This window comes from Moschus berezovskii, chromosome 12, assembly GCF_049115385.1.
Source record: "Moschus berezovskii isolate FMDL1 chromosome 12, NW_MosBer_1.0, whole genome shotgun sequence".
In the NCBI taxonomy this organism is placed as follows: domain Eukaryota; kingdom Metazoa; phylum Chordata; class Mammalia; order Artiodactyla; family Moschidae; genus Moschus; species Moschus berezovskii.
The window spans coordinates 70,366,910-70,381,101 of record NC_142471.1 but is presented as its reverse complement, the minus strand read 5'-3'; the positions used below and the strand labels follow the sequence as shown (position 1 = coordinate 70,381,101).

Genomic DNA, 14,192 nt, shown 5'->3' with positions numbered 1-14,192 from the left:
GTTCCTTAGTCACATGTGGCAGGAGGGGACATAACCCATGGGTGGTCCGAGGTCTACAAATGGGACTCACCCCAAGGGCCTCTTGGTTGTTTCCAGAAGTGAGCAGCTGGGTGTGCCTCTCACCTTACCATGGCCTTCCTATCTAAGGGGGCCATGAAGCTCCACCCTCCACACCTGCCCAAGGTCAGGCCCACACAGCCTAGCCCCCATCCCTGTTGGAAGCCCCATCACAAGGGCCAGGGTGCCCCCTGGAAGCTGCCACACCCTCCCTACTTTCTGTGGCACCTTTATCAACTAGGGCACATGACACATAGTAGCCTGTTTTCTCTGCTGCTCTGATCCTGGTGTGTTTCCCTCCATTCAACAAGTTATCCATCCAAAACCTGTCTACCAAGCACCTGCTTTGTGTGAGACAGTGTTCTGAGTGCCCGGCGTAGACACTCTTCCCAGTGGTAAAGAATCCACCTGCCAATGCAGGGGATGAGGGTTCTATCCCTGGGTTGAGAAGATCCCCTGAAGGAGGAAATGGCAACCCGCTCCAGTATTCATGCCTGGAAAATTTCATGGACAGAGGAGCCTGGTGGGCTACAGTCAATGTGGTTGCAGAGTCTGATACAACTTAGCGACTGAACAGGCACGCACTGTGCAGACACAGACAAAGAGGCTAGATTCCCGTTCTCACCAGGCTGACAGTTCCCGTGGAGGAAGCAGATGACAGACAAGTGGACAAAGTATACAAGATAATTCCAGAAAATGACACGTAGTTGAAGGACAGACATAGGGAGGTGGTAGAGACAGGGATGTGTGCGTGCTGGATGTGGTGGTGGGGAAAAGCTCCCCAGCATGCAAACACTTGAGACTTTCCGTTAGAAATAAACCTACCCAGTTAATTAAAGAACGGCCTGCCTGGCATAGCAACTTTGGCCCGTTCACTGAAGATCCTATAGAGTCCAGGTGGGAGGCAGCCCCTCAGGCCAGCCCCCAGTGCTTCTGATGTTGACCCAACCTCCTGATGGCCAGGCCCAGCCACGCAGGGGAAGATGTCTCTGGTCCCCAAGATGCTTCTTAGTAATGGCTGTCAGCGTCAGCGAGAGCAGGAGCCCCTCGGACACACCCACTTATCCCTTTCCTTTCCTCCACCCTCCTTTTCTTCTTCTCCTGGTTACTTCTTCCCTTTTCCTTTCCCTCCACCTTTTCCATCCTCATCACCCACTTCTTTCCTCTCCAGCCAGCACCACAAATGTCCAGAATGATGACCTCTTGCACAAGGACTGTAAATTCCTGATCCTGGAGAAGGACAACACGCCCGCCAAAAAGGAGATGGAGCTGCTGATCATGACCAAGGACAGCGGGAAGGTCTTTACAGCCTCCCCAGCCAGCGTCACTGCAAGTACGTGGGAGCCTGCGAGACTCGAGTTTTGGAAGAAAGACAGTGTAGGCAAATGTCCTAGCAAGGTGATATGAGACGTTTTAATGATGAAACCACAGTCATTCCATTCAAATGAAAACCGTCTGTTGAGTAGTGTCCCAGAATCTGCCTTGAATGCAGACAAGCTAGGAAAATTCCAGCAAAGAACTCCTAAAAGGGTCTTTGGGCGTTAATAAGTGACCTAACCACAGGCCCAGATTGGGAGGGGTGGGTTAACCCCAGGAAAGCAGGGCCCTCTTCCTACCAGGCTAGCCTCCACCTCTGCAAGTGGGAAAGGATATGGGTGGGGGAGTGGGGAGAGAAGATCCAGGATCATCACGGGTTGTATGCACAGCTTCTTTTTCAGAGGACACCCTAAAAAAGGAAAAGCAAGCTGCATACACCGACACCTACCTAGTGTCAGAAGCCAACGGTAAGAGCAAATCTGATCGCTATTCACTTTGGCCATTCTGTCTGTCATTGATCTGTCTTCTGAGACCTCAGACCTCAGCGTGTGGTCCTGACCAGTAGCATCATAAGACCCAGGAGCATGTTAGAAATGCAGAATCCTGGGCCCTAACCCAGACCTGCTGTGTCAGAGGCTGCATTTCCCCAAACTCCCCTATTGATTCGTGTGTGCTTATCACGGAAGCAAAGACTTTCCATGGCACATCTAAAGTCCACAATGGCATTTTTTTTCTCACCTTACTTGTCCTCCCATGATTTTCAGAACTCATAGAAAAAAAGCTTTGCAAACCACTTGCTAGCTTTTTTTTCTTCCCAAATACCTGGATTCTGTCCTGGATTACCATATTTCTTCACACGGTGGTTCCTGTGAATCTCTCCAAATCATGGATTTCAGGGAGCTCAATAAAGGAAGAGAAAAGTTAAGCCATGGAACATTTTTTAAAAAATGCAAATGAAATCAGTTACAATCCTCTCAAGGTCTAACACTAAGTCTTCTTCTACTTCTTTTTTTTTTTTTTTTGAGATACTTAAATGTTTATTCTTTGATTATCTGAAGCTGCTGCTGCTGCTGCTGCTAAGTCGCTTCAGTCATGTCCGACTCTGTGCGACCCCATAGACGGCAGCCCACCAGGCTCCCCCGTCCCTAGGATTCTCCAGGCAAGAACACTGGAGTGGGTTGCCATTTCCTTCTCCAATGCATGAAAGTGAAAAGTGAAAGTGAAGTCGCTCAGTCGTGTCCGACTCTTAGCGACCCCGTGGACTACAGCCTACCAGGCTCCTCTGTCCATGGGATTTTCCAGGCAAGAGTACTGGAGTGGGTTGCCATTGCCTTCTCCAGATATATGAAGCTAGGTCTTATAAATTAGCAGTTCCTTACATTTTAGGGGTGGAGGTGGGGTTGTGGAGCCAAAGGACCCTTTTCAAAACCTGGTGAAAGCTGTAAACAATTTTTCCAGAAAATCTCACACACGCCCACAAATTCAGTGGTCGTATAGCATCTGAGACTCGCACTCAGCCCTCCTCCCGGCCCGTCTTTGCCTTTCTTTTCCTTCCAGCCCAGGTTAGGTACCTGTGTGCAAAGCCTTTTAACCAAGAAATCAAGAGCCATTTCTCACAAGCACATTTACTGTTTGAATAATGGTCACCCCTACTATGTCCTCCAAAAGTATCTTGGGGTTTAAGGTCACAAAAGTTTATTACACTGTACTTTTGCCCACTGTGAATTGTTTGCCAAGCCAAGTCTTCATCAACATAATCATTGCAGTATGAGATCCGTGAGGGCTGAGTTGATGATGTTCCTGCACACGGCTGTTCCACAAGGTCCCCGGGGCACACCTACCTTCAAGCCCCGCACCAGGTCCACCAGGTTGGACTGTCCTGTGGGCTCCTGAAGTTTCAGGGCTCTGTCAGAACCGTGATCTCAGTGTTTGTCTTTCAGGAGATGTGAAGACTGTGTCTGCCAAGGGCAAGGGCGCCTCTGCAGGTGAGTAAGAGTGGCGGGTCCCACAGCAACAGGAGTGGAGGAGCTGGCGGTGGTGAATGGACCAGAGAACAGCCCCCTAGCCTGGAGACAGGGCACACATAACACCCCAGCTCTAGAGTTTCCCCAAAAGCTTTCAAAGGGAGTGGGGTGGAGGGCGGTGGAGGGGTTGGCTGGGGGCCAAAGCAGGGCTGCAGAAGGAGCTCAGCTCAGGAGACATGCTCACAGGTCACACTGTACCTGCGGGATGCCCACTGTATGGGTGCCTACTGTCTGAGTGCCAACTATCTGTCCAGGATCTGTCAACATGGGAGGAGCAATATAGCAGGGCTACTGTTGGGTCTTACAAATCACTCTCCTCCCCCTGCCCACACGCCTTCAAAGTGACCCTAAAATCACACACATCTCCAGTCCCTCACATCTTCTTCACTCGCTTCCATAGTCTTGTGAGAGAAGGAAATCAAGGAGTATCAGCCCACTTAAGATATTAAAAACAAAATACACTTTCACTAAAATGAAATAAAAAGCCTCCTGGCCATCCTTTAAGTGCTGAGTATAGTTCTAGACACTGTGGGGATTACAAAGAAAGAACCTTGTGAACTGAGATGTGGAGATGGGGATTTTTTAATTCAGATTTGTGCTTAATAAAATGCAGGAGGTTGTGGCAGATCCATGTTCATAGTCAAGAATTTTAACCCTGATGCTCTCTGCTACATCCTCTGCTAGTTACGCTAGATGCCTTATCCCATTTAACATCCATTTCATGAAGAAAGGTCAACTTTGAACTCCATTTTATAAAAAGAGGAATCAGAGAGGTTAAGGGACCTTCTCAGGCTCACACAGTTCAAGCCCAGGATTGTCAGACCTTTGCTCATCATCAGCCACCACAGCTCCTTGTTTATTCCAGGAGCCACAGAGACCTACCTGCAAGCCCACTCACATTCACTCAGGCCCTCAGGAAATCACCACAAGCTAGAGAATTTGGAGGGAAGGGTACACGAGCCGCCAGCATTCACCTTACCCTTGCCCTCTTTTCCACAGACATCCACGGCTACGACCACCGCCGTGGTGGTGGAGGTGGTGGCGGCAGCGGCGGTGCACTCGGCAGTGGGGCTGCTGGTGGAGGCGGGAAGAGCTCGTGGGGGGCGGCGCCTGCCTGGTGCCCCTGCGGCTCCTGGTGCAGCTGGTGGAAGTGGCTACTAGGCCTACTGCTCACCTGGCTACTGCTCCTGGGGCTGCTCTTTGGCCTCATTGCTCTGGGTATGTGTGGCAGCGCCCCGCTGCCTGTTCAGAAGGGCAGGAACCGGCAAGTATCCCAAGTGTCAGGTGCCAAGGGCCCCGAGATCATGGGTGCAGACCCCTTGTTCCTACAGATGAGGAGGCTGGGGCTCCAGGAGGCCCCTGGTCAAGATCCTGTGGCTGCTCTGTGGCGGAGCTGGGTCTCTAAGGCAACTCCTGGTTCCCAGGGCCCCATGCCAGTGGCATCCTGCTCCAAGCACCTGGCTGCCTTTAGTAATGGGCCAGACATTTCATAGCCTTTCTACTTTGCACATTCTGTTGACTCTCACACCAGCTCCTTTGGGAGACTTGAGGGCCAGCTCTGTCACCATGGCCAGGCTTCTTCAAGGCTCAGTTCCAGTTTTGAGTAGCTCAACCTGCTGGTAGCCATGGCAGACTATCTCCCAATAACTATGCCAGTAAAATGTCCCCACAGCGTGAAGAAGCCGCCACAGACTCCAGAGCCCCCATTTCAGCCTCCCCTTGAGCACTAGGAAGGCACTGGCTGGCCTGCTCCTGTGCTGATGCTGTCTGTGTGTGTCTGTTCCAGCTGAGGAGGTGAGGAAACTGAAGGCACGTGTGGAGGAGCTGGAGAAAATGAGGGGCCGCTTGTCTTACAACGAGAAGATGGAGAGGAGCAGCCAGGACTCCGTGCAGGGGGTCGCACCCAGGCTGGGGGAAGGTCTAGGAAAATCTGGGCTTGACGGCTACAATCAGGAGGACATCTGGCAGTTTGTGAGGGCCAGGCTGATGACAGAACAGGAAAACGGTGAGCACATCACAGGGCAAAGGGCCAGCTGCTCCCAGTCCTGGCTCCTGTATGTGGAGTGGTGTCTGTTTAGGGCAATCCTCAGCGCCCCTCACTCAGCTCTCTTGGCAGCCCTGGGAGGAAGAGAGGACCCATATATAGTTATCCCATTTTATGGTTAGAAAAACTAAGAGCTGGGGAGAATTGTCTAACCTGCATACTTTAGAATCAGGTAGCTAGTCCTAGCCTGTTTCATCCCTCCACACCGCTGATCCCCTTCAGGTATGTGTGTGTCGTGCTTGTGTGTGTGTGACACAGAAGATGTGCAGCTAACTCTGGCTTTGCTGTCTCTTGTAGGAAATCTCCGAGGAAGCCCAGGGCCTAAAGGTATCACAATGGATAGAGCCCTTTTCCTGCACTTGGAGACAAGTTTTCTGGGGGGAGGGAGTATGGGGGGGTTGGAAAACTTTTTTTTTTTTTTCAAATTGAAGGATGAGCAGTGGAAAGATCTTACAGAATCTGTAGGGAGGGCTGAGAACTGGCTCTACTGTCAGAATATCTTAGAATGGGAAGGGAGCTGCAGTGTCGTCTAAGAGGCGAGTGATGAGCCCAAGAGACACCGATGGCAATGGAGGGGAAGCCACACCACACGCCAGCTCACTGTGAAATGTCATTTACATGCTGTCCACTGACCTTTAGGAGAGAATGGCCCTTGGCTTCTCACCACATCTCACAGTTTTCATGTCTCTCTTATTTTAGGTGACATGGGAGTTCAAGGCCCTAAAGGTAAATAGAACACGTAAAATTTTTACCTTGAATATTAGTGAGGGTTGACAGTTTAAAGCAATCAGCAAGTGCCAGAAAACACACTGCCCACCCTCCCTGGCCATCCCCCACTTGTGATAGGACCATGAATTGCAGAGCAGCCTGCAGACCCTCAGGCTTTTGGGGAAGGGGCAGGGACTGGGGGAGGCGGGGGCTTCCCAACAGAACAGAGCTGCACCTCCGGGGCAGTACTGTCTCTGGCCCGATCTCAGGGGTTCCCACAGCAAGGACCCTGAGGAGGCCTGTGGTCTGGATCAGCCCAGGTGGTTCCAAGGCCAGGGTACACAGACCATTCTGAGAATCACTATTGGAGATGGCAGGGTCACCCCATCTCTTCTCAGCTTCACCTCCCTTCTCAAGAGATCCCAGTGCAGGAATTGGGGTTCCTCTACTTGGTGGCCTCCCAACTTCAGGATTCCCTGCCCCCCATACGCACACTCTGGGTCACCACCTCTGCACTCCGTTCCCAGCTTGCAGGCTGTGAACCCGTCCTGACCATCGTCAACCACAAAATAGTCACAACCTGAAAGCAGAGAGTTGTTTTGTCTGGTGGGAGTGTTTAGGACCCTGAGCCCGGACAGCAGCATGTCAGGATCTCTGAGAGAACTGCTCTGAGCGGGTAGTGGGGGTCAGGCTATATACAAGTTTGCAACAAAGGGAGCAGGCAGTTTGAACATCAAAGATCAGGTATCCAGTTAAGGAAGTGAGCATTCTGTGTATGGAAGGATGCAAGCCTCTGGGCTCACTGAATTCCTTTCTTTCGTATGCACCTCAGCTATCTGGGCCAATCCTGTTTCCTTCTTCACCTTGTTTCTTGCGTTCCTGCAGCCCCTCAGCAATCACCATGGGGGTGGCAGCATCTGCTGGATCGCAGTTTGGGGAGTCCTCATTCACATTTGGAGGCCAGAAATCGCTGATGGCTGTGAAATTTCTTGTTCATTAATATAGGAGATATTTTCATTTCACACCATCATGCAGTCAAATGTGAATCACAGATAAACAATAAATCATTCTTCACTATAAGTATGTCCCAAATACTAAAAATTTATCCAGTGTTTATCTGCAATTCAGACTTAACTGAGCATCCCATATTGTAGTTTAGCCATCCTACCTGAATTCCACTGGAGGCTCCTTTTAGGTGATCAGCCTGGGTCCTCTGCTTGACTTTTCTTTCTCTGTTCCCACAGGAGACCGCGGGTTCCCTGGAACTCCAGGTATGTAGCCTCTGATGGTGCTGCTAGGGTTGCGGACTAGTGGGTCCTGGCTCCTGGGGTCTGGGAGGAAAGCAAGGCTGAGCTATTCTTGTGTGTCCGCAGGTATCCCTGGGCCCTTGGGCCACCAAGGTCCAGAGGGACCAAAGGGCCAGAAAGGCAACATGGGTAAGAATCACTTCTCTGTTCATTTATTCCCTCCATCCATTCATTCAGTAAATGTTTTTGTCAGGTACCTGCTGTGTGCCAGGCCCTGTTTTAGGTGCTGGGGAGAGAGTGGTGATCAAAACAGAGAACCCCTGCGTACTTTTGGGTGCAGATAAACAATAGACATGACAGAGAAGTGAAGTATACAGAGGGAAGAAGTGATTGGTAAAATAGGAACATAGAGCCCAGGGGTCCTGGAAGGGCTGAGGGGTAATTGAAAATAAGGCTGGCAGGGAAGACCTCGCTAAGAAGGCGCCATTTGAGCAAAGATGTGAAGTGGGAGAGGGAGCCAGGCCTAAGATGATCCAGGGGGACCTTCCAAGCAGAGGGAGCAGCTACAGGCCTGGGACAAGGGTCTAGGAGCTTGGGGAGGAGCAGGAGGAGGAGGGCGTCTGGAGCCTTCAAAGGAGGCCAAGAGTTAAGAGGGAGGGGCCTTGGAGACCTTGCAAGGATATGGCTTTTATTCTCAGTGAGCTGAAAAGCTGTCTGCAGGTTGGGGCAGAAATGGGACATGATCCACTTGCATTTTCAAACTCTCTGGCTTCTGCACTGAGTCTGGGCTGCAGACGAAGAGAAGTAGGGAGGTGGGTGTGGAGACTCCAGGCAGGTGTCCTGCCAGCAAGATGCTGCCTAGCTGGTGACTAGCTGAGGTGGGCATTTCTATCTTTAGGTGAGCCTGGCATGGAGGGACCCATGGGCCAGAGAGGGCGAGAAGGCCCCATGGGACCTCGCGGTGAACCAGGGCCCCCTGGGTTTGGAGAGAAAGGAGACAGAGGTAAGAGGCGATTCCTTCACTGGGAGGACTCACTGCATCCACACTTCCTCCTCACGTGATTCTCCCCCCTTCTCTCTTTCACTTGCATTAGCTGAGCACCTGCTTTGAGCCAGGGTCTGTGCTGGATCCTGTGGTCTAAGAAGGGGGCATGGGCTGGGACGTGGGTTCAGGCCCAGTGGATCCGAGACCACCAGCAGGGTGGGAAGTGTTTTCCACCCTGCAAATGATACCACGTGGGCTGAGTGGGCAACTGAAGTAGGAGGACTCTCTCAGAGTGCTTATTTCTCCCCAGGGGATGCTGGTAAACCGGGTATTCAGGGCCCACCTGGTGTCCCAGGCTCTGTTGGTCCCAAAGGTAAGTCAAGTGCCCACACAGTGCCCAGGTCTGCCATGTCCAGGAGGGATCTCAGAGGTCCAGGCACCGGGATCCCAGACAGCCCTAATCCACAGCTCCAAGGTTGACAGGCCCAGAGAGGGTCCCCCTCTTCATAAAGGAGTCCCTGGGTGTCAGGATTGGAGCTGTATTTTTGGCTCTGTGGTGAATTTGGGGGTTATGCCTCCATCTCTGTTCAATGACCCTGTTATGTGGCCCCTAAGTGGATGGATGGATCTGGAAATTAGAAGTCAGACAATTTCCTTTCCAGTCAGAGCCCAGAGGCAAACATTCAAGAGCAATCTATCTGGACATGCCAAGGGATAGAGCCATCTCACAGTGCGATGTTCAACTGGTCCCCTCTCCTCCCTGCCCCTGCCTCAGCCCAGATGTTCGACTGGGAAGGAACAAGGTGTCTCTTGGTCCTGGCAGCCACAGCTTCCTCCCTAAGGAGGACTTCACACTGGGGTCACTCCTGGACCCGCCGACTCTGGGGCCCTGGTGCCTGCGTGCAGCCCTCACCTGGGGGGTGCGCCCCAGCCCCTCCCCATGCCACTCTGCATGGGGCCAGTGTCCCGGCCTGCACCCGACCCACCTGATCATTCCTGTCGTGTTGTCCTCAGGTTCCAGTGGTTCTCCTGGCCCGCAGGGTCCCCCAGGTCAGTGGCCTTCTTCTCAAAAATAGCTGCTATTTCTGAGGCAAAGAGAGGGAGGGTAAATGGAGAAACAAACATTTTTAAAGCCAAAGAAGCAATTGGAAAGACAGCCTCCTGGAGACACAAAGCTCACTTCTGCCTGTGTGTCCCCTGTGACTAAGGTTAGGTACAATGGGCCCCATGAGACTCCTACCCGACTTGCGGCACCAGACCCTCCAGTGCTTCCAGCAGGCGGCTCCCATCCGGCCTTGATCTGAGCGAAGCACCTGCCTCCCCTCATCCCTGTGGGCCAGAGCTCATTCCGCTGTGCCGGGCGTCTCGAGCTGCCGCCCACATTGTCCTGCAGTCTAGCGTCTCTGCCAGGGTCCTCACAAGGGGTTCTCATGCCTGGGCCTAGGAATCACAGGAGCCAAAAACCTAGTCCAGGATGAAGTAGTGGGGACATGGGAGGAGACCGTGAAGAGCAGCCCTTGACTTTTACCCCAGGGGGCGTGTTTGTCTGTACATGTGTGTGTCCAGTAGTTGTGTGTGTGTGGATGTAGGCATGTATCCATGTGTATGTCCATCCCTTCCAAAGCTGGGGACACTCATCCACCCTTGTGCTTTCCTCTGTGTGCAGGCTCTTTAGGTCCCCAAGGACTCCGTGGTGAAGTAGGACTCCCTGGAATCAAAGGTAAGCTGGGGGAGGGGCTGGACGGAGGGGCCATTACCTTAGAGATGCAACTCACTCAAGGAGGAGGTCTGGGGCACAGGGAGGCTCTGGTGGACACGCCAACAGCCTGTGCAGGCTGACAGATGTGTGAGGGGAAGGGGCAGTCAGGACGGTGGGGGAGCCTGACTTCAGACACAGATTCTGCCCCTTCTTGTTCGTCCCACCAAGGCTCTTCACGCTGAGGTGACCATTTCCTTTTCAGGTGACAAAGGACCTATGGGACCACCGGGACCCAAAGGTGTGTTGCTTCTGCTGCTGCTTGGACATCACCACAGCCTGGGAACTCAGATGTGAACCCCGCCCTGGGGTCTTGATGCCCAGACCCTAGGGCTGGGAGGGACCCAAGACTCTAGTCCAGCCTCTCAGATAGTGCTGCTGAGGCTCAGAGAGGGGAAACGGCGCCAGCAGCACAGCTGTAGCCGGGTGGTCCTCGGAGTGGCGAGCACGCAGCCCCGAGGCCTCTGCCCACTAGGCTGGACTCCCTGTTACCCCCAGCACCCACTGGTGAGACAGAAAGGCCTGGGTCAGTTTGTGGGTGGGCCCTGACCCAGGAGAAATCTATCTAGCTTGCTTTCTGGGTCTTTGTTAATGCTGAATTCTTGCCAACATTCAGCTGACAGCAGCTTCCAGATACTATGCGAACTGTTCTGCAGCCAGGGTCCCTCTTGTTGAGTGAGATTCTTTCCCTTGCTCCTGACTGATGCTTGCTTCTTCTACCCCCTGCCCCCCACCCCATGTTCATTTCAGGTGACCAGGGTGAGAAAGGACCCCGAGGCCTCACAGGTCAGTCCCACACAGGAATCTACTGTCACTTTAAAGACTTTTAATAAATCCATTGGATACTGTAAGTGGGGGGAAAAAATACAGAAGCATCAGATAGAATCTCTGTCTAAAAACCTTCAGAGAACTTGCAATCTAGAGTGGAGTATAAGCCAGCATCAGCAATATATGTTTGGGACAGAAAAGATAGTTTATGATTGTCTCTGATTCTTTTGAATGATTCAGTTGGAAAACTAAGTTCTTCCCGAAGTGGCAGACACTTTACACTTCTCATATCCCTTTCTCCACTTACCTCCTGCCAACTTGCACGATTAAAAGGAAATAGAACTAGTGCTTTGGCCACAAGAGGCAGCTTTTTGTTGCCAAGGAAATGAGACTCATACACAGGCCCCTCCAGACCAGGGGTGGGCTCTAGGCCAGTCCATGCCCACTGCCAGGGGTGGGAGGCCTGACTTCAGAATGAAAGCAGGCACTGTGTCCCCAGCCTCCGTTTGGCATGCCAGGTTCCTCTGGTTGGGGAGGTGGCAAGCTTCGGGGTGTCTGGCAGGGTGGCATGCTCTATCATGGTCAAGCTCCTCCATCACCTAGTCCACTTCCTTTACAGGCGAGCCCGGCTTGAAAGGTTTACCTGGTGCCGTGGGTGAGCCCGGGGCTAAAGGAGCAATGGGTGAGTGTCTCAAAGCAGCACGCACCATGGGTCTGTGCCGCTGCCATCATCATCATGGCCCTAAAGCTGAGATCCGTCTAGAGCTGAGTCTCCCATTCTCTAATCTGTCCATGCCTGGCAGAGACTCCATTTACAGGCTATTCCTGGATCCGGGCATCCTCTTGGGGCTCACAGAGCTGCCATTGTCTCTGACAGCTTCTTACTGCTCTGAGGGTGGGGGGTCTTGGCAAGACGTAGTCCATCCCCCTTCCCTGCCACCCTCCTCCACACCCCCTCCACCCCCCAGTTCCTGCCTCCAAAGTATTTAGGCCCCTGGGGAAGATAGGCAAAAGCTGAGGTTCTTCAGAACCCACAGAATTCTAGGCACAGCCTGATACTCCAGGGCTGGTCTCACAGCCAGATCACAGGGTTCAGCCCTTCGGCTGACCTTTCCTGAGGGGCCTGTCAGCCAGGACAAGGAAGCTGGCCAAAGACCCCGCAGATGACGAGGCATTTGGCAACATATCCCAGAAGGGTTTAAGCCCCACTGATGGGGATGTGGTGCCTTGACGATCTCATTGATTTAACAAACTATTAGGAAGTGTTGACAGAGTTCAGGGTGCTGTGCTGAACAATAAGATGCTTTACCTCCCTCGAGAGGAGATAAAGCTTGTGTGAGGTGACGAGGGTCATGAGAGGTACAGGGCGCTCTGAGGAAACAGCAGAGAGAGGCTGCCAACCAGAAGGAGGGAGGAAAGGGCTTTTCAGATGGTTTGAAAAAGTAAAGAAGATTTTAACCCCAGAGGCAGCCATATGAGTGAGGAAAGACGGAGAGGTGGCAAAAACCAAGAGCTGGTCCCAGGTGGACATGGCTTTGGACAGAGGTTAGAATGGTGCCTACAGCAGAGAAGACAAGATCTTAGAGGACGTTGACCTCCAGGCCAGCACGCATTGAGCATCGAGTGGGGCACATGCAATGGGAGCCATGGAAGAGTTCTCGGCAGGAGAAGAGGCATTAGGAGGAGAGGACAGGGGAAAGCTGTGGCCAACGGTGTGATAAGGACAAGGCTTCTTCCGTGTCTCATGGCTGTGGGAGGAGCTGCATGGGCTCCCCCTCCCCGCACCTAGGAGACAGCTTGCGTGGCTGTAGGGTGGTTGAGGGAGGAGTCCCAGTGACTCCCAGAGTCACTGAAGAGCTTTGATCTGCCTTCCCAGGACCTGCTGGCCCCGATGGACATCAAGGCCCAAGAGGTTGGTCATGGAGCTGCTCTCCTTACTCCCCCGCCTCCCCTGCCTACTCCTCTGAGCCCTGTCCACATCCCAGCAGGCAGCCCCCAGTCCCCCAATCACAATACCAGGGGGTGTATATCACAGGGAGGTGTGCAAGGTGCGGGTCTCACCCTCTTCCTCCCTTCCATCTGCTGGCAAGTTGTTCAATAGAACCCCAAGAACCCCCAGCTCCCAGCCAGCTTGCCTAGAGGGAAAACTCTCCACATGGCATTTCTCTTTCTAGGGGAACAAGGTCTTCCAGGAATGCCGGGAACCCGGGGCTTACCAGGACCTTCTGGGGACCCAGGGAAGCCAGGTAAAGAGCAGGAAGAGGGAGCTGGCCGTGCTGTGTGTGTGTGTATACCTTTCTGAGTCCGTTTTCCTCAAGAAGCTCATCAGGAAAATGCTGGCTTGTGCCGGACATAATGACTGTGGGTCCTGACAGCCCAGTCACCAAGTCTGGCAACTCAGAAAAAAAGATCAACACCAAAAACAAGGAGTTCTAGAAAGCGGCAAGGAGTCTCTTCAAAATGGCAGTTTATCGCCACTCAGTTCCTGGCTCCTGTGAGCCCTTCCCCTGCAGACCACCTCAGGCCATACCTGGGACAGTCACCAGTGGCTGCCAATCTGGGAAAAGAAGCCGCTGTTAGGATCACCACCAAAGGCCCAATAGAAGCAAGATTCCCAGAGCTGTAGGAGGAATAAATCAAAACAAGAAAGCCGTGAGGGCAAATGGCAGTCCTCAGGGGCCTATGAGGAGCAGGGGGCCCCCTGGCTCCTCGGGGCTGCACAGACGGGGAGCACCCAGGAAACAGCCCAGGGGGTAGCATGAGAGTCAATGAGTGTGTGAACTTTCAGGGTTTGTAGCTCTCAGACCCCAGAAGGTCTGAGACCCCAGAAAGGCTAAGGACCATCCCCCACTGGTCAGAGAACTGCACATCACCCAGAGGGTGACGAGGACCCTGGAGTCCAGCTGCCCCACACACAGGGTTCATCTCCCCGCACCCTCCTGGGCTGAGGCGGGGGTTCCTCAGCCCTTCAACTCTCCTCTCATGTCTTTTGTTTTGCATAGGTCTCACTGGACCCCAAGGACCTCAGGGTGAGTCATTGGGTCACGCCCACCCCTGGCATTCGGCAGATGCTTCTCCAGTCACCAGAATGTTTCCACTCCTCCCCTCACCCTCCAGCAAGAACAGGTTCAGGTCATTTTTCTGAGTCTAAAGAAACACCTTAGGAAGGAAAAATACTCACAGAACAATCTAGAAAGGCGTTCTGGAAGAGATGAGGTTAGATCACAAGCAAATTCTGTCTGCCTGAGCCTGGCTCCCTATGGTGCAGGGACCCCATGACACATGC

At 52.9% G+C, this 14,192-nt stretch overlaps 1 protein-coding gene across 4 annotated transcripts in view; it reads left to right on the top strand.

Annotated features, from left to right (window-relative positions):
• COL17A1 (collagen type XVII alpha 1 chain) overlaps nt 1-14,192 on the top strand; it is a 47,683-nt gene that overhangs the window by 19,175 nt on the left and 14,316 nt on the right. For 3 of the 4 annotated variants that reach the window (XM_088842305.1, XM_055424719.2, XM_088842306.1), the window contains 19 exons: nt 1,229-1,390; nt 1,764-1,841; nt 3,315-3,359; nt 4,398-4,616; nt 5,185-5,403; nt 5,740-5,769; nt 6,142-6,168; nt 7,395-7,421; nt 7,524-7,586; nt 8,296-8,400; nt 8,693-8,755; nt 9,397-9,432; nt 10,049-10,102; nt 10,344-10,379; nt 10,889-10,924; nt 11,526-11,588; nt 12,783-12,818; nt 13,081-13,152; nt 13,909-13,935. In XM_088842305.1, the coding sequence (XP_088698431.1) occupies nt 1,229-1,390; nt 1,764-1,841; nt 3,315-3,359; nt 4,398-4,616; nt 5,185-5,403; nt 5,740-5,769; nt 6,142-6,168; nt 7,395-7,421; nt 7,524-7,586; nt 8,296-8,400; nt 8,693-8,755; nt 9,397-9,432; nt 10,049-10,102; nt 10,344-10,379; nt 10,889-10,924; nt 11,526-11,588; nt 12,783-12,818; nt 13,081-13,152; nt 13,909-13,935 (1,398 nt within the window). The remainder of the gene's footprint in view (nt 1-1,228; nt 1,391-1,763; nt 1,842-3,314; nt 3,360-4,397; nt 4,617-5,184; nt 5,404-5,739; nt 5,770-6,141; nt 6,169-7,394; nt 7,422-7,523; nt 7,587-8,295; nt 8,401-8,692; nt 8,756-9,396; nt 9,433-10,048; nt 10,103-10,343; nt 10,380-10,888; nt 10,925-11,525; nt 11,589-12,782; nt 12,819-13,080; nt 13,153-13,908; nt 13,936-14,192) is intronic. The other variant, XM_088842304.1, reaches the window with a different exon arrangement.